This window comes from Durio zibethinus, chromosome 10 (assembly GCF_047325235.1).
Source record: "Durio zibethinus cultivar Kanyao isolate XHJ-2024 chromosome 10, ASM4732523v1, whole genome shotgun sequence".
Taxonomy (NCBI): Eukaryota; Viridiplantae; Streptophyta; class Magnoliopsida; order Malvales; family Malvaceae; genus Durio; species Durio zibethinus.
The window spans coordinates 11,024,497-11,045,003 of record NC_143171.1 but is presented as its reverse complement, the minus strand read 5'-3'; the positions used below and the strand labels follow the sequence as shown (position 1 = coordinate 11,045,003).

At 29.6% G+C, this 20,507-nt stretch overlaps 1 protein-coding gene across 1 annotated transcript; it reads left to right on the top strand.

The window, feature by feature from the left end:
* Positions 1–14,345: 14,345 nt before the first annotated feature.
* Positions 14,346–19,888, top strand: LOC111291848 (trafficking protein particle complex subunit-like protein). The gene is made up of 7 exons (XM_022883936.2): positions 14,346–14,890; positions 14,999–15,122; positions 15,211–15,291; positions 15,402–15,743; positions 16,155–16,324; positions 16,423–17,243; positions 18,068–19,888. The coding sequence occupies exons 1-7, from the start codon at positions 14,382–14,384 to the stop codon at positions 19,552–19,554; spliced, it is 3,534 nt and encodes a 1,177-aa protein (XP_022739671.2). The 5' UTR covers positions 14,346–14,381; the 3' UTR covers positions 19,555–19,888.
* The last annotated feature ends 619 nt before the right edge of the window (positions 19,889–20,507 follow it).

The window sequence follows — 20,507 nt, the reverse complement described above, 5'->3', positions numbered from 1 at the left end:
TTTTAACAAAGCTAAACAAGTATTTACCTTTTTATATTTATTGTATCAACAATATATTTGTTTTCTAAACTTATTCTAATAGCAGAAAAGTTAAACAATTGATTTAGTTATGTATTATATTTGGTTTACATGATATGTACAAATTAATTTTAAGTAATTTAAATTATGTAAACAAAATAAAAAAAGTTTATCTTTATGTATTTATTATATCAATAGTATATTCACTTTGTGTATTTATTTTATCAACAGGAAACCTAAATAAAAAATTCACTAACACTCATTTTGCTTACTTATGTATTACATTTTATTTACATGGTTTTTTTTTTCTTGTTTTAAAGAGTAAACATGCACAATGTAGTCTGCAGTTATATTTTCTTTACTCATTGCAAACAATACAATTTTTCAAATAGAAATAACTATTTAACTTTATTTACATAATGTAAAATAAAGTACCTAAAATTTATTGTTTTACTAACATGATAAATTTGATTAAAACTTTTAGTGTCTGCCAAAAAGATTTGTTAACCGTTATCTAAAAGATGTTCAAATTCCAAGAACTATCTATCTGAAAAGCCTTGTTCCAGTTTCATTCAAAGTCAAAATGAAGCAAGCTAATGACAATGTTTACTTTCGCGATAAATGGGGAGAGTTTATCAATATTCACAAAATTAAATTGGGCAACTTCTTGATATTCAAAATCGACCATGATCTAACATTCGATGTTTATTTCTATGATATGAGTGATACTCTAATGACTATTGATGATGTGGAAATGCGCAAAGGTAAGAGTTCATTTTTTTACAAAAAGTATATCTTAAATAATAAGTTAAAAAAGTACATCTTAAATAATAAGTTAATCACACTTTATTTTTTCTTGTAGACAAACAACAAAACAATCAGTGGCGGCAACTTCCACAACTTATTCAGATTGAAGATTCAATTTCAAATTCAGATTAGGAATTGCCACTTTTCCAATTCACAATGACTTTAACCAATGTTTGAATATCTTACATTTTGGTTAAAAAAATTCCTTATAAAACTTTTATCATAAATTACTATATTGTTTGTCTATTTTTGTTTCATTTTACACTTATAAATTTCTCTATATATACTGAATTAGTATATTTGTTGATACCTATTTTATTAGTTGAATCAAACTATATCCAATTATGCATAACTTCTGTTTGAAATTTATAATGTTTTCTTTTCTTTTTTTTTTTACATATATCTATTTTATAGTGATACAAATCAATCTAATTCACATTGAAAATAACCAACTTTTACCAATTTCACCAACTTGTATCTAAAATAATGATTTTCTATAAACAAATTCATTGTTATTCTAATGTTTAAACTTTGACTGACTAAAAATGCATATTTTATTAGTTGACTTATACTTTCTAATAATATGTTTTAAAATCAATTTATAATTGAACAAATTGTAGGACTAATCAATACCATTCTTACTCAATTTAAAACATGTTCTAGTGCCATTTGCTAAACATTTTCTTCTAGTTCATCCACTGTCTACTTTTGTTTTATGTTATGCTCATTAGCTTCTCTACATATACTGAATGAGTATGTTTGTTAAAATCTGTTTTATTAATTGAATCAAAGTATAGCCTATCATGCATAATACCTATTTCAAATTTAGAATTTTTTTTTTACATATATTTACTTTACAATGATACTTATCAACATAATTTGAATAGAAAATAATCAACTTTCATCACTTTCATTAACATTTATTTAAAATGATGATCTTCTCAAAATAACTTCATTCTTATTCTAATGTTTAAATCTTGAGTAACCAAGAATGCATATTTTGTTAACTGATTTATCCTATTTGATAAATTGTTTTAATGTCAATTTCTAATTGAACGATCTTTATTATAGTTCTAATCAATACCATTCTTGCTTATCATATAGCATGTTCCAATACTATTTGTCAAACGTTTTTTCCTAGCTCATCTGACAAATTTAATCATTTCAATTTTGAAAAAAGAAACATGATCATCTGCTCGCAAGCATAGCACTAGTATGAGACAATAATGAAAAGAATGGATTGTTCATTACATTCATAGTAAGAAAAATAAAAGCTTTTAGGAGGTTGGCGTCATTTTGCAAGGGACAACAATCTCGATTTTAGTGATCAATGTATATTTCAGAAAACACAACCAAACAAATTTGATGTTTTTATCTACTGCACTAGTTGATTAAAAAAATGTTAGAATTAATGATCCTATTCTGTCAAGAAACAAACTGACTCCTCTGATGTTATCCTTTTGCTAAATAGCTTCTAATGCTATGATGTTGTTACACAGCTATTGATGTTCTATTTTTGTTAAATAGCTGTTTATGTTTTGATTTTGTTAGAAATGACTCTCAGTCTTACTTTTCTATATAGAACATCTATTTTATGTAAATATTTAACAGCTGTAAATAACATCTTTTATAAATGGTTAACAGCAACTTAAAATCTATTATTAAGAATAAAACATTTTATTTCTTCTATTTATAATTAAAATTATTTGCTTTTCAATTTTTTTCATAAAAAATATATTTAATCTACAACAAATGAATCAAATTATATTTGTTTTAGAATTGAATTCTAATAATCAATAAATAAATTCATACTGATAGCCTTTAAGACTAAGCAAACTTATCTTTGATAAACATAACAAAATTTTTTATCAATCAACAAAATACAACATAAAAAGCTTAAAAATAATTTGAAAATTATTATGACAACAAACCTTTGTAAAAAATTATTTATCAAATAAATATAAAATTAAATAAAACATCAAATAAAAATAACTAAAAAAACAAATAACACATTTTCTATAATAATATAAATATTTAAAAAAATAACACGATAAACTAATGTTATAACTTTATTTTATAAAAAGAAAAAATTATCAAAAAAACTCCTTATTCCACAAACTCTTATATTTAACTCTTTAAACCTCATATACCCAGCCTTTCATATTCTATACACCCAACCTTTTTAATGAATTTAAATAAAACATTAAATGCCCAAAACACCAAACCCACATAAATACTCTCATCTCCACATATTTAGCCACCTATGCCCCCTATGCCCTATATACTCGGTCTTTCTTATTCCATACACCCATCCTTTTTAATGAATTTAAACCAAATATTAAATGCCCAACACATCAAACCCACCCCACTACTTTTATCTCCTCTGTCAAAAAATGTGGAAACCTTAATAATTCTCCTTGTGAAAACCTAAATATAAAACCTTATCTCTATCAAATACCCAATGCCTATAGGAAAAAAATGGCCACCAACAATTATACTTTTACTGAAGACACTACTAACTCAGATGAACTTTCGGGATTACCCATTGTTTTACAAAATCAAGATATCACTAAAGATCTTTTGATGAAAAACTTTCAAGCTCAACTCTAATTCATTATATTTTATTTGTATTCCCTTGTTATAATTTCGTCCTTTAAAAATGTGTGTACAACGTTTCATTTATCTTGTTTTTTCCCTTTTGCATTAAATTTATACCTCACTTTCTTATGTTTATCATATGTTAGCATCTCTTCTTATTTGTCTTACTTTCACCTTCATAGAAACAAAAAACTTATTTGTTATGATTTTGATGATCTTAACTTAAATTATTTAAAAGAATAATTTTAATTGATTTTTAGAAGTAATACATAATATCAACAGGTACTATTCCTAGAATAAAAGTTAAAACTTTAATTTTGATAAATATTTAGAAATCTTTAACCTTTATCTTGAATTATTTAACCACAATAAACCTAACATATGTAGGAAATATTTTACTCTTGTTGATAGTATATTCCATTCTAAAATTATTTTATACATCAAAATTTAAAGTAAAGAAAAACTTTCTTATTCTAGAGTAAGTAGAGAATGCAACTCTTATAAAATGCTTATATCCAATTTATAAATCATCGATCAATGACAACTGTTGTAACAACGTTAGAACTTACACTGTGCAAATCAAGTATTCAAACCTTATTAATCTTTTATCACCAATCCAAACAAAAATTAAAATTAGTAAATACAAAATTTTAACTTATTTATATATCTGAACAAAAAAAAGCTCTTTCAACTTAATTGTATGTAGGGAACATCTTACCACTTTTTTTATTCTGTAAAAATCTCTATTCCACACATTTAAACATTGATTTTTAAGCATAAAATTAATAACATTCATTACAAACAAGTTAACTTTATGGATATTTCTTGCATTTAATTTGTTAAATTTTTTGTTCTGTACATTGCACTACTCTTATATACATATATATTGAATTATGCAAAAAAATTGCAATCAAATTCTAATTTTCTTAAAAGTCACCAAGTAATAAAATGATAAAAAATTGTACTAAAAAAAGTTTGACCTTATTCCTACCATAAACCAATCTAGAAAGTTTCAATAAAAAACACAAAGATCAAACACAGATTCACTTATATTATACTTTACTCTTTAAATACTATTTATTATTCTAAATAGTTTTAATCATTTAATTCAATTTTGTTTCGTCTATTATTATTACAATATGAAAATTATCATAAATAAACTACTTTTACTATACTTTATCATTACAAGAACTTCTTAAAAACTTTAGTTAAAAGTACATCACAATTGTCCCAACTCCAACCCTTGTGGAAATTAATAGTTTTCTCTCAAATCTATTTAAAATGTGATTAGGTAAAAGTAATAGCCGACTATGCTTACAAAATAGATGGAAGCAATTTGTTAAAGCACATAATCTCAAAATTGAAAACATTATAACCTTCAAATACAATAATAACATGAATTTTGAAGCTTTTCTATATATTGAATCAATTGCTACACCAAGTAACTTGCAAGAAATAGAAGGTAAGATACTTAAATTAGTCAATAAAAGAAAAATCAACAAATTTTATAACTTTTAATTCTGATTATCATCTGAAAATTGAAGATAATGGTAACTATGATAATCGTGTATTCCATTACTTAATGACCAATACAAATATTGGAACAAATCCCACCTTGGTAAAAAATTGCATATAAACTTCTACCACGAATCATAATAAAACTAAATGAACCATGCATTCAAAATATCTACTAACAATTTTTTTTTCATGTTATATGTATAGAAAATATCAGTTTCTTTCCACCAGTATCTTCTAGATGAACATACTTTAGTCACGCTACTAATTTCTAAAGAAAACAAATCTTGGACTATCCGTTACAATGCTCAAAATAAATTATTCACAGAAGGATGAAAGAAAGTCATCATTGATAACTATTTGAAGATCGATGATTATTATCTCTTTAGCATGATCAAAACCAATAATTTCAATGTTGTTATCTATCTTAATTATTACTAGTCTTTTTTATTATTATCCTATAAACTTTAACTTTTATCTTATATATTCATGACTTTTAGAATATTTTACCCATTTTATACTGTAAATCTCATCATTTTAACAACTTCGATCAAGACCATAACGTAATGAGGGCATCCCCCTAGTAAGTTATAAAAATAATCATAGGAAGACATTATACTATCTTAACCATGCAATCATGGGTTCAATTATAGCAAACGACATTTTTTCATGAAAATCACAAACTGTTTCATCATTTTTTTTATATTATTATAACAAAAAGGCTTGGTTGAATGCTTAATGACCATACAAAAATTACAACAAAACAAGTCCAAATCAACTGATTTTTTCATAAAGAAAAAAATAATCCAGCCTCTACGTTATTTTGAATTTCTCTCCCTTTAAATGTACTAAATTGTTTTCATAAGTGGACTACTATTAATTGGTAATTTTAGTTTAATAAAATTGACTGATAGATTTAGTTTTAATACGAGATAAGCATGAGATTTCAATTAATTTAATGTGATCACTTAAGTGTGAGCTTTGTATATCTTACTGGGTCGACATAGTATAGCGATTATGTAGGCATTTGGCTTGGTAAGCCTATGATGAGGAGGTTACTAGGGTTATTTAAATATAAAGCTAAGGTCCCCTCTTCACTTCTCATGTTCAGTAACTATACATTAAGAAATCGCTAACGAAAAAAAAAACAAAGAGAAAATTATAGCCATTTCAGGGATCATTTCACTTTTGTGATTTTACGATGACTACTCAAATAAGTACATCTGATTTTTTAATTGATATATGGTGTTCTAATTTTCACACAATGATTTCTTAGGTTAGTGCTTGCATGTGGTATCAAAGCCTAATTGTGTGAAATTAGGATCTTAATTTAATGTTAATTTAACTAATTTTTGGTGGATTGCTAGTTTGGAGTGAAATTTTATGATTATAGTAATCCAACTTTTTTATCTTCTTTTCCCAAATTGATTTGGGGCTTTTGTTTTCCTCTGTGAGATGATTAAAATCATGTATGGATTGTTTCTTAATTCATCCTATAGAGAAAGAAATCAAGGTTTAAAAGTTTTGGTTCAAACTTTGAATAAAATTCAAGATTTTATTAAAACCTTGATATTTGATGTGTTTTAATCCAAATTGATACTTGATTATTGTTACCCATGTGCTTTAAGATTGAAACATATGTTTTAATTACTTGAAATTTAAGTTTTAATTGATAAATTAAGAAGAAACCATAAACGAGTTATGTATGTGTTTTTTATTAAAAAATTTTGGCTCAAATTGATATTGATTCATGGTGTTTTGATGCAATTTAAAGCACGGGCTTTGTAAATATATATGTTGATTGAAATTTGAAAGATTCAATTGCATAAAAAATCATAAGGAACCATGAAAATTAAAAAAAAAAAACTTAAAATAGGTTAAATATGGGTTTAACAATAAAGTTTTTTTTTGGTTAATTATTTTTTTTGTAGTTTTTGATGCAGTTTCTCATATGGGTTTGATGAAATAATGGCTTAATTGAGTTTTAGAAACTTTAATTTCATGAAAAATACAAAAAACAAGCATCAAAATTGAGTTAAAACAAGAAACAGACCCAAACAGGATAGAATAGAATCCAACTAGGTTGAGCTGACCCAGTTAAAGGCTGAAGACAATCTCCCAACAGATGTAAGACAAAGCCCACCCGTAGTTGGTGGTGTGTATAGAGAGTGTGGTAACCCCGATGGCCATTTTTGCTCCGATTGCTTCTGCTTTGCTTAGCAAATTTTTTTATTTTTTTATTATTTTTCTAGAATTTTTTGAATGCATGAATTATTTATTATTTTATTTTCATGCATAATTCATTAATTATTTTATGTTATGCACATATTTTCTAAAAAATTATTTCATGAAAAAATATTTTGACATGTTATAAATCTATTGGAGATACATACTTTCCCTATATGTTGTTTAAAATTTATGTATTCTTGGCCTAAAGTTATGTGCATAATTAAATAAATTTAGTAAAATTTATTTTTACTAATTTTTGTCTATCTATTTAAAATGCAACATGCATTATTTTGAAAGATAAGTTAGATTTAAACTCCATAAGGTTTAGGTATAAGTAGTATCAAATTAATAATTTTATTTGGTAATTTCATTTAATAAAAAAAATATTTTTGAATAGTTATTCATTTGAAAAATTGGAGTTTATAATATTGCCCACACTAATTTATATTTTCCATTACTATGTTGACATTATGTATCATTGTTAATTTGTAAAATTTTTTATACATACATTAGAATAAAGTCTTGATTGAAAATATTAAATTATCCATAAAATTCAAGACACTTGGTTTGAATGTAATAAAATTAATTTTGATCTAGTGAGACACATTCAGTTAAGTATATCACAAGAGAGATCATATTTATGATGGTCCATCGAGATACACTTTAATTATTGGTGTCTCATATAGGAATGATAAGCTCTTTAAGTATTTAATGATCAAAAGAGATACATTTGGTTTAGGTATCTCACAAGGAGTGATCATATCTATAATGATCCATAAAGATACACTTTAATTACTGGTGTCTCACATGGAATGATCGATTCTTTAATGACCCTAAGAGATATATCATGGTTAAATATCTTACAAAGAGTAGTCAAAATGCATGCACTTGGTTAAGTATGCAAAACTATAGTTATGAGCAATCTAAAGTCTCTCAGTATCAAAATCTATAAATGGTTAATATGGGTGTTTGGCTGCCAAAGTAGTTCACTCATTGAAATTTATAAGATTTTTTCATACGTAGGAATGAGAATATTTTTAATTTGCCTTATACAATCACCTATCCAAAGGGGGTTATCGTGTTTGATAATTTGAAATGGACATGAAGCATCATAGTTGAAGGTATACTGGTCTAGAAGGTTTATCTATCCAAAGGGGATAGCTTTTTAAAAATTAGGATATTTTCATATTGGCTTCATATGAAAAGTGCCTAATCGTATATTACATTCTCTGCTCAAATGAGAGTTTGTAATAATGCATTTGGAATTTTCAGTTTTATTACAAATAACATATCATGGGTTAGTGCTATTTGTATGGAACATTACTCATATGTGAAAAGTTGCATTTTTTGTCTTGAATATTAAAGTTGATTTGGTAATAAAAAAATTAAATAGCTTTAATTCAAAGTGATAAAAGTGATTTAGAGCTTAAGTAAATCATGGGTGTTTTCTTAGACATAATCGTAAAGTATTAAATATTTTATTAATTATTGTCTAATTGTTAAAATACTACATTTTGTGATTATAAAATATTGTCTAAGTAATATAAATCCATGAAAATAATTGTCACATGTATGATTAGTTAATCTAATATATTACTTTGTTTCAATATATTATTATTTGATAAAGTGATTTTATGAGTGACATATTTATGTAAAATGTGACATGTGAAATTGAATTAGGATTTTTTGAGAGCATATGTTATATGTGATAAATATATTTAACATGCTTGCAAGGTTTTAATTTTATATATATCATATAATTATGATTTAAAATTTTATGTATTAAGTATAAAGCCTAATAAAGTGCATAATGTGATATATATATATATATATGTATATTAGAAACTTATGGTTTTTTTAATGAAAATATGAAACATATTATTGGCTATAATGATTTATAAAAAACATTTAGATTTTATGCAAATCTACTGAAATAGTAGGAATATAGTGTGGTTAAGGTTATGTAATTATATTATGAGAGTAATAGTATATGTTAAATAATTGCATAATAAATTTGTTTCACATTAATTATTATACTAGCTTTTAAAATCTTTTACTTGTACAACATACTTACTAAATCAAGTATGCTCTCATAAGATATTAATTAATTTATAATATTGATATTATAATATGTTGAAAGAGCATTAAGTAAAAAGTTAATTCTTAGTAAGTATTTGGAGCATATTTTTGGTATCATAAAATTTGGTAACTATTACCATAAATATCCTAAGTAATAAAAATAAATGAGTTGTGAAAGTAAATGGATATGAGTAAAAGTTTCGGACTATAAGAGTAGGCAAAAATTAGTTTTGTAATTTTCAAAATATTAAAAGTTTTAACTAAAATGTGATGTTGTTAAGACTTGTTTGGTTAATTGGCCTTAATCTTTTTGTCACAACTCGTATTTAGTAATATTGAAAATATTATATTCTTTATATGAACATGAGATTGGTTTATACCATAATCATTGTTTATATATAATTATCCAGAAAAATATGCATTGTTGACATTTATCATATATTGTATGTTGAAACTTATGATATGAAATTATAAACTTTATTGAATCTCATGTATAAAGTATTTGCATTGGAAGATATTCTTTGTGGCAAGTCAATTTTTTTTATTTTAAAATTTCTTATAATCATGCTTGAAAAATTGAAATATCATAATAAAATATTATTAATTGTTAAAACAATTTACTTAGTAATATGACATGCTAAGTATTTCTATTGATTGAAAGTATGATTATATAGCATGACTTGAAAATTTTAAGGTACATAAAATGATAACGGGCATTTTGAGTTTTAACTTTTTAATGATCTATAAAGGTACATTTAGATTAATATCTTGTTTAGAATGATTACATGTATAAATAGACATAAGAATTATAATGATAATAAAAATTCTTATGTTGTCATGGATTGTCTTTGAGTTACTACATGTGATTACTTGCTCAAAGGGGATGATTATATGTTTTTAATTTAGAGATAATTATGAAACATTTTATGAAGTGAAAATATATATAGACTTATAGAATTTATCTATCCAAAAGGGATATATTTTCAAAAGTGTTTTATCTTTTTCATTGTTTTAAGGTGTGATTACATAAAAGAATAATGTTTTCTTTAAAAAAAGTCCAAAATTAAATTTTTGATGTGGCACCTGGATTGTTTTGATAAGAGTAGTAAAGATATTAACTTGATTAAAGTCTCATTTGCTTAGATCATTGATTGACCTTTGTATTCAATTTCAATATGTTGAAAAAAATGTCATCATAAATTATTGTCTACCATGAGTGATAAGTTTTCAAATGTTTTGCATGACATAGTAAATGTATAAATTGTTGGTCACTTTAATTTTTCACATCTGAGGATATACATTTATTGTATAGTATTTTATGATAGCCAAGAAAGTTAGCTTCCATATAAAAAAGTTTAGACCTGATATGATATCTCAATTTGTTTTAAGTACAATTGAAAGTTGCTGAAATATAATTTTATTTTAATAAATATTTATTTTGGTTGTTTAACTTTTAATTGAGATATTTGTTTGATTATTTTAGTTACCATTATCAAACCTAGCAGTTACCAATTTTAAAAGGCATATTGTTTTCATTTGTTGACAATGTGTTTTTTTAAAAAATTTAATATTTTATTTTAAGGAACTCACACTTAAGGGGAAGAATATTATTTTATACTTATCATACGTGTGAAAGTTTTGAGGAATGAAGTCTTGTACAAATATGTAAACTATTTGTTTTGTTTTTAATTGGTTCAGTTCTTTTCTTGATAATTTTTCCAAATTTTATTGATTTAATTTTGAAAAAGAACAAGAATTTTAAAATCTTCTTTCATTTCACTTTTTTGTTTTAAATTATATATGAACAAATATTGAGAGTTATTTTAAAAAATGATAATATAAAGATCTTGACATTTTTGCTAAAACTATTCTTTTAAAGGAAGTGAAATTTAGTGAGAGTTTGTCTGCATATGTTTTAAAGTAGCAAGAACTGATAAATGCCCTAAAGTTATTGTTTTGGAGATATCATATGTGTTTAGGTTAGTGGGAGTTAATAAGCTATTGATTAAGACATATTTTAGATATAAAAGATTGATAATTCAATGAATTCCAAATTTATTGAAAATGATCTCGTGTTAAAACATTGAGATTTTGTGTTGTATGATCATGAATATGAAATTTTGTTCATAATATGTTAGTAATTTGTAAATGGTTTATTGAAGTAACATCATGGAAGTCTAAGAACATAGTGGTTATCACACTTGGCATGAGGGCAAACAATACATAATTATGTTATGACTCCATTTATTGAATTGCTCCTTATTATTATTCAAAGTTTGATTAGATCGTTTTTGTGATTCACTGGATCAGTGAGAGTCATTATATTTAATTACATGATGACATATTTTCTCTATGTGAGGATAATGAGATTACCAAGCTCATAATATGGAAATTTATAGGTTTGGAAAATAGAACTTGTTAAGATATTGGGTTGATTATGGCAATTGATGCATTGTAAATTTGCTTTTGAAACCATTATTGTTTTGGGTTTCTATACTTTGTAAAATGCATCACATGTGATTGCTAATTACCTATAAGATATAGTTTAAACTGAATTAGTCCATAAGGTACCATCAAGTTAAGTGGACATAATTATTTTATAAATACATTATAGTTGTCATTTGTATATATGTTTATTATTACATGTGCACATTTCATATTGATATGTCAAATTATAAAATCTTAAGGCTTGGTATCTATCTTAAGTATGACTTTAATATCATTTCGATATGTCTCATAAATGATACCAACAAGTAATCTCGAGGATAAATAGGAGATATAAAAGCATATCTGGATGCCATGAAGATTTATCAACAAGTTTAGAGAAATTAGTAACAGGACTAACAATGAAAATAACACATTGAGATCACATTTAGATGTTATTTCCTTGTTACACAGTCACGCTAAGATTTTTTATCGGTAGAGTTTTTGGTATTTGTAACCATGGATTGCTCTTTTGTCAATAAAAGGTATATTGGTTAGCATGATTCGGTATTAGATGGTTTTATTAGACAGGATCATTAAGATGTTGTCTTAAGGGGGCTAAATTGTTTTTAAAATTGTGACCACATCAAAGTAAAGTAAATCAACCTGTAGTCTTGTTTTCAAGTCAAGTTTTCTTAAAATCAAACAACCTAATTAATATTGCTCAAATGGAAGAATGTTAGAATTTTTCATAAGTGAGCTACTATTAATTAGAGATTTTAATTTAATAAAATCGGCTAATGGATTTAGTCCTAATACGAGACAAGCATAAAAGCCTAATTAATTTAATGTGATTACCTAAGTGTGAGCTTTGCACATCTTATTGGTTCAGTATAGTATAATAGTTGTGTAGACATTTGATTCAGTAAGTCTTTAATGGAGAGGTTACTAAGATTATTTAAATATAAGGCTAAGATCCCCTTTTCATTTCTCATATCTGGTAACTACCTATAGAGAAACCACTAACGAGAGAAGAGTGAAGAGAAAGACCATAGTCATTTTAGGGATCGTTTTGCTTTTACAATTTTATAATGACTACTCAAACAAGTATGCCTGATTTCTTTAATTTATGTATGGTGTTCTAATTTTTACACAATGATCTTAAATAAGTGCTTACAGATGATTAGTGTTGCCCAACCTAAATCATTTGACTCATTGGTAAAGATTTTGCATTTCTACCAATAGAGGAGATATGGAAAACATTATATGAGAAAATTGACAAAAAAAAAAAAATAAAAGATCCTTATATTCATCTGCTTCAAGACATAGAAAAAGACAGTGGATTGTAATCTGTAGAGCTAAACCCCATGATTTCATCCTTGAAAATGTACTCAACCTATTTATTGCATTGCCTATTAAATAAAACCACATTCAAAAGTTGCTTCTTTCTTATAATCTTTGCTTATGTTATGCAATATTGCTACATCTTTACTTAAAAAACATTATTCAGATTCTAGAACCAAATTTGAAAGGCTAATTGATAAACTAAATAGCTTGGCTTGCATTTTGCATGCATAAGTAATGTAAAATTAGATAGCAGTTTAGTATTTAACTTCTATCAAATAAATAGTTTGGACAACACCCATTAAATTAGGGGTAAGCAAAAGTTGATTTGAACGGTTAGACTAACCAAAATCAAGTGAATTCGATTGATTCAGTTCAGTTTTATTCTGTTTTGGTTATAATTGATTTTTTAAATCGGTTAAATCGATTTACTTGATCATTTTTTTTACTTTTAAAATTGATAATCGATCTGACGAATTAACTAACTTTTTATAAGCTAAAAAAATTGAGATAAATATTTTTATTTATTTTTTTCTTGTAAAATATTGTTGAAATTATTAAATTTTTTAATGATTTAGTTTAAATGACACTTGAGTTTGAATTTTATTGAATTGAATTTACGATTAAATAATTATTCATAATAGAAAAAAATAATTAAAAAATTTTGGTTATTTAACATAACCGACTGAACTAAATCGATTTTTGATTAGTTCGATTATGGTCGGATATTTAAAAATTTTTGATCGATTTGATTATTTGTTGAATGAAAGTAAATTAAATTAATTATTAATTTTTTCAAACTGAACTAACCGAACCAACTAATTACTCATCCTTACATTAAGTGGAACATAAAAGGTTTTAGGAACTCCAACTAAATTGTGCATTTGGGCTTAAAACTGTAAGTAAGTTTTGTTTGTACTTATTAAAAATGAGGCCATTTTAATATTTTTGTTTGTTTCGTATCAGTATAAAATATAAAAATTATTTTATTATAATTTATATTAATATATTAAATATAAAATATATTTTTTAATTTTTATTAAATACATAATAATTTTAGTTAAAATTTTAAAATGAATCGCTTTTGTAGTTTTTTAATATTATTTTTAAAATGTGTCATTGATTAAAATTACAAGATCAACTGAAACCAAAAACGAAAGGAAGGAGTTGGGTTGGGTTGAGTTTGGTTTATGATGGGTGGGGATGTGGGTGTAAGAGAAGCCCAAAAGTGGATACTGAGAGTAGGCCTAACCCAACATAAGAAATAGATCATCTATGATCTATCCAGTTATTATTAAGAATATACATGGTAAGAGGGAGAGAATCAAAGTGCGGAGAAGAAAGAAAAAGGCATAGACAATTCCTAAATGGAAGAGTACCCAGAAGAATTTAGGAGTCCACCAGTGCGGCTGGTGGCGTTGGTGGGATGCCCAGAGCAGCATGGGTTGATATCGACCCACTTCCTCTCCCAGCAGCCTCCCATCAACACCTTGGCCTTACCCCACTTCTCCAAACTCTCCCTTCTTCTTCATCGCTCCTCCAAGTCCTCATCATCTTCTTCTGCTGCCGGCATTTTAAAAAGGGATTGGCTGGTCAAGCACAGGACCAAGATCCCTGCAGTGGTGGGGGCCCTCTTCTTATGGGATCATGTGTCTGGAGACCCTGCCCAGTGGGTCCAAGTATGCTCGGATCTGGATGAGCTGAAAGCGGCTATTCGTCCAAGGAACATCAAATTGTTGCTACTTGTGGTGGTAGGGCAATCGGATGAAATTAGTGAAGATCGTCTGCTTGCCTTACGGAAGCGAGCAGAGGTGGATTCCAAGTATCTACTCCTCTTCAACCCCGATCCTTCTCAACTCAACAACTCTCTTCAAAGGTGCTCTTGTTTCTTTTTTTTTTTTTTTCCCTAATAATACTTATATTCATCGTTAAATTAATTTCTGTCCACTATATACATATATAAATATATGCATTCTAATGTCAGGTTGGGCGCCAGCTTTGCGGAACTAGCAACTACCTTTTACAGAGATGAAGGTCGCAGGATTAAAGCTCCCATTGAAAAGAAGAATTTGTCCTCTCTCGACCTCCAAGTTCGCTACTGTTTCAAAGTATTAATAAAAGATTAGCTTTCCTTACTTTTCATTGTTCATTCCATACAGTATTTGCTCATTTCTTTGTCATGCACAAAATGGGTAGGTTGCTGTATATGCAGAGTTCCGACGAGACTGGGTTGAAGCCTTGAGGTTTTATGAGGATGCCTATCATGCTCTGCGCGAGGTTCTTTCCCTACTTAATCTATTTCCTTACAATCTTCATACTGATACTAATTACTCTCAGTCTTTTCTACTTGCCACTACTCTACTACTATATCTATGCTATGCATGCAGATGGTTGCTACCTCAACAAGATTGCCTCCCATACAACGCTTACTTGAGATCAGAACTGTTGCTGAACACTTGCATTTCAAGATTTCCACTTTGTTGTTGCATGGTGGAAAGCTCATCGAAGCGGTTACATGGTTCCGCCAGCATATTGTCTCCTACAAGAACCTTGTTGGACCTCCTAAAGTTATTTTTCTTCACTGGGAATGGCTGAGCAGACAGTTTTTGGTTTTCGCTGAGTTGCTTGACTCAAGCTCTGCTACTCTTCAAAGCGTTTCCTCTCTGCCATTAGGCACTGTAGAACAACCTCTAACTGAATGGGAATTCCATCCAGCTTATTACTATCAGGTCTGTACCGTCATATCATCCTGATCTTTTGTTTAAAGTTTTGCTTGCTTCCCATGAGCCATTTTCTTTTAGAGCTTTTCCATGCAAGTCTCGCTACCTTGCTTATAGCAAACCCTTAGAAGCAATGGAGGTCAACGAGTACCCATACATTTGTTGCTGGGATTTTACTATTTTTTATTCATGGGCCACTATAGCAATTGAACATTGCTTCTTGGGGCTAAGGATAGGTACCAGGCTACCAGCTAATATGTTACGTATTAACTGTATATGTACATTACCACTTCTCTCACTCTCACTCTCACTCTCAGTTTTCTTATTTTTTTTTGGTTTACTTTGGTGAGATTGAACATGCATTTAGAATTCTCTTTTCTTATGTAACTTAGTTGAATCACAACATTCATCTTGCAACAGTCAGCAGCTCAACACTTGGAGGAGAAGAGATCTTCTCTGGAGTTGGCAGTGTCAATATCAGAAGCTTTTAATGATAATGATGATGGAAGTGCTGAATCTGTGGTACAATCGATTTATATTGGTCAGTTTGCTCGGTTACTTGAGCAAGGGGATGATTTAGCTATGCAGTTGTAAGTCTTGGAAAATTAATGCCCAAAAAGTCTGATTTGATTTGTACCATTTTCCTTGTAATGGATGTTTGAATTTGTCTTCTCATCTGACTATGCAGCCTTACCGATGATGAATACACCCTTTATGCGATTGCAGAGGGAAAAAGGTTTCAAGACTCCTTTGAAATTATTGCTTTGCTCAAAAAGTCTCATGAAATGTATACTAATCTTAAAGTTCAGAGGATGGGTTCTCTTTGTGCATTTCAGATTGGTAGAGAATATTTTTCTTTGGGTGATTTCGGCAATGCAAAACAGCTGTTTGATGGTGTTGCGAATCTATATAGGCAAGAAGGGTGGGTTACTTTGTTGTGGGAGGTTTTGGGTTACTTGCGAGAGTGCTCAAGGAAACAAGGTGCAGTAAAAGAGTTTGTAGAATTTTCTCTTGAAATGGCTGCATTGCCAATATCTACCATTGGTAGCATCCAGACGTCCAAATGTGGTCCAGGAGGCCCTGCAAGTCTTGAACAGAGAGATATGATACACACAGAAATTTTTGCACTCGTAAGTGGAGAAGCTAGACCAATATCCCTTGATGGAACAGATGATCTCAAAGATAATACCCTTCATCTTGAGATTGATCTTGTTAGTCCCCTCAGATCAGTACTTCTTGCTTCAGTGGCTTTTCATGAACAGATAATAAAGTCTGGTGTCTCCTCCTTGATTACATTATCACTTTTAGCACAGTTACCCCTTTCCATTGAGATTGATCAGTTGGAAGTCCAATTCAATCAATTTGAATGTAATTTTATCATCATGAATGCCAAAAAATGTCCATTAGAAGCAGTGCCCAGTGAGCAACATGATCATCGAGTGGAGAGTGCTCCTTCTCTAGCACTTGTTCCAAACAAATGGCTGCGCCTAACTTATGACATCAAATCTGGTAAGTCAGCTGTTATTTTATGAATTAGTTGTTTCCACCGTGCATTAGGTTCATCTGATAAAGACCTAGCACATGACCCTACATGGATAACAATCATTTCAACTAGGCAGTCCTCAAATTTGCAAATATGAGAAGAATGATTTCTCATGTAATTCTAATAGTTTTTACATGCTGTTGCGTGACATAGCCTGTAATTCCCAATGAGTTTGTTACAGCATTGCAGCTGCATGTTTTGACCTAACCTTTAAGTTTAAGTATAGTTAATACATTATCAAATTGAGTGATTTTAAGGAATCATTGTAGATTTCACAAGTTTGCCTAAAATTGTCAATCCCAAAAGCCATATGAAATCAATACTGCTGCACCCTAGATAACAACTTCAGTGCCCCTTAAGCATCAATATTGTGTGTTCTGGTGTATTTGTCTGCTCATTGTGTCTGCATATATGCATGTCTGTATCTCTGTGTCTGAGAGAGGGAGTGGAAGCAAAAGAAAAAGGGTACATCAGGCTGACAATAATAAATTTTCTCTCTTCTTGTGTGGTTTCTCAGTTTTGTCTTCTTCAAAGTTCTATCAAATGGATAGCTTATTCTTGTTTGCTCACCAAGAGATTCAAAGGCTAAAGTCATATTTCAATGGAAAAGTCTTGCTAGTTCTTATTTTAGCCACAACCTTATGAGATCACATGGTTTATTATGATTATGGAAAAGTCTTCTTTCAGCATGCATTCCCTTGTACTGCAAATTCTTTATTATGATTAGCACCATGGTTTCCTGCATAATAATCCACCTACTGTTCATTAAGACAATGTTCAAATTATTCAGAACAAAGTGGAAAGCTTGAATGCTTATCTGTTATTGCAAAAATGGGACCCCACTTCACAATCTGCTGCAGAGCTGAGAGTCCTGCTTCAATGGATGATTTACCTCTTTGGAAGTTTGAAGACCGTGTGGAAACTTTCCCCACAAAGGATCCTGCTCTATCATTCTCAGGTCAGAAGGCTACCCAGGTTGAAGAACCTGACCCACAAGTGGATGTCACTCTTGGTGCTTCTGGCCCTGCATTAGTTGGAGAGAGATTTCTGGTACCAGTTACCATAGCCTCCAGGGACCACACCATATATGCTGGTGAAATGAAGATAAATCTTGTGGATGTTAGAGGAGGTGGGCTGTTTAGTCCCAGGGAATCTGAGCCATTTTCAATGGACAGTCATCATGTTGAGCTTCTTGGCATTGTTGGACCTGAAGGGGAAGATGAATCTCAAAGGGGCCCTGATAAAATCAAGAAAATTCAACAATCTTTTGGATTGGTTTCTGTTCCATTTTTAAACATTGGAGAATCATGGTCCTGCAAACTAGAAATCATGTGGCACCGACCCAAGCCAGTTATGCTTTTTGTATCATTGGGCTATTCCCCAAATTCCAATGAGTTGAATGCACAAAAAGTCAATGTCCACAAGACCTTGCGAATTGAAGGAAAGAATGCTGTTTTAATTAGCCAACATTTTATGCTGCCGTTCCGCAGGGATTCCTTGTTGCTTTCAAGGATCAAGCCGGTCTCTGACTCCTCTAAGTTTGTATCACTACCCCTGCATGAAACAACTGTACTTGTTGTTAGTGCCAAGAACTGCAGTGAGGTCACATTGCAGCTGCTATCCATGGCTATTGAAGTTGATGATGATGGCATTGAAAAGTCATGGTCCATTCAACATGGAGGTGAAGATCTTGGAACTGCAGTTCTTGTGCCAGGAGAAGAGTTCAAGAAGGTTTTTACGGTCATTCCTCAGGTGGATTCTTCAAAGCTTAGATTGGGGATGGTCCATCTAAAATGGAAGAGGCATTGTGGAATTGAAGATAGATCTGGTTTGACTGTGACAGATGCTCATGTTTTAACTAAACACGAACTTCCTGATGTACATGTAGAGTTGTCACCAATTGTCGTGAGTTTGGACTGTCCTCCTTATGCCATCCTTGGAGATCCCTTCGTGTTCTGTGTTAAAATTCGTAACCAAAAAGAGTTACTTCAAGAGGTTAAGTTTTCATTGGCTGATTCACAAAGTTTTGTGTTAACTGGGTCTCACAGTGACACGGTTTTTGTTCTTCCAAAATCTGAGCACGTCCTTTATTACAAAGTAGTGCCTCTTGCCTCAGGTTTGCAACAGTTGCCCAGAATTTCTTTGACATCTGTGAGATACTCAGCTCGATTTCAGCCCTCTAGTGCTGCATCTACTGTTTTCATTTTCCCTTCCAAGCCTCATTGCAAAATGGTTGGTATAACAGACCAAGGGCTGGAGTCTATTATAGCAGACTAAATTCTATTCCTACGTTGTGATTACTACCAATATTTATTAATATATGTTAAATCTTGTCTTTTGAGGCTAAAGCTTTCTGGTCAAACATAAGCGACCAATTTGGAGATATCAATTAGTTTTTCCTTGTTGGTGCTACAGAATAAAGAAACAAAATTTAGATATATCTCGTGAAATGGTCTGGGGAATTTAGGTCCCCATGGTGGTTCTTGTTATTTGTTGTTGGCAAGCCAAAGCATCTATACGCTCGGAGACCTTAAAAGATATGACAAACATTGTATGGATTGTTGATCATGTTATTATCTTTCTGAAGTCTATTATAATTTTGTAATATAAATGACTCGTTACACTCTGGTTGGTGAAACTCACTGAGCAGAGGGTGGATTGGGATGCAGATTATCAGCGGTAGTGACTACAAAGAGATGCAGAACAGACAGCTGCTCTGCTTGCATGCTAGCTAGGTCTTCTAAGCTGTATCGTATTCTTCTACATCTAGCCAGTAGTAGCAGACTGCTGTTAAGCTGCAATGGTACAGTTCAGTCTAAGTGCTTTTAGCCTTTTGGTTCTGACCATTACCCCATTGGTAATTAGACATTCAAACCGTTCCCATTTTTCCTTTTCCTTCGGATATTTTATTTCCAAATTCGTTTTTCTTCCTACTGATATTTGAATTGATATTATCTTCTTTTAAACCAAATATGACTACGTCTAATAAGTCTCTTCGGCTACCCAAAAAACTAATTTAAATAAAAGACCCATAGGCAATTATGAAAGCCCGTCTAATTTTTGGCCACAAAGGACTTTAGCTCAGATGTCAATTCCGTCTTGGGAAGAGGTTCGAACCTACTCTATCTGGCCCGCGCTTTTCCCCCTTCCTAATTTGACAATTTTAAATTTAAATATAATAAACACAAAAATAATACCAAAAAAATGATACAGTTAAAAATTTTAAGAAA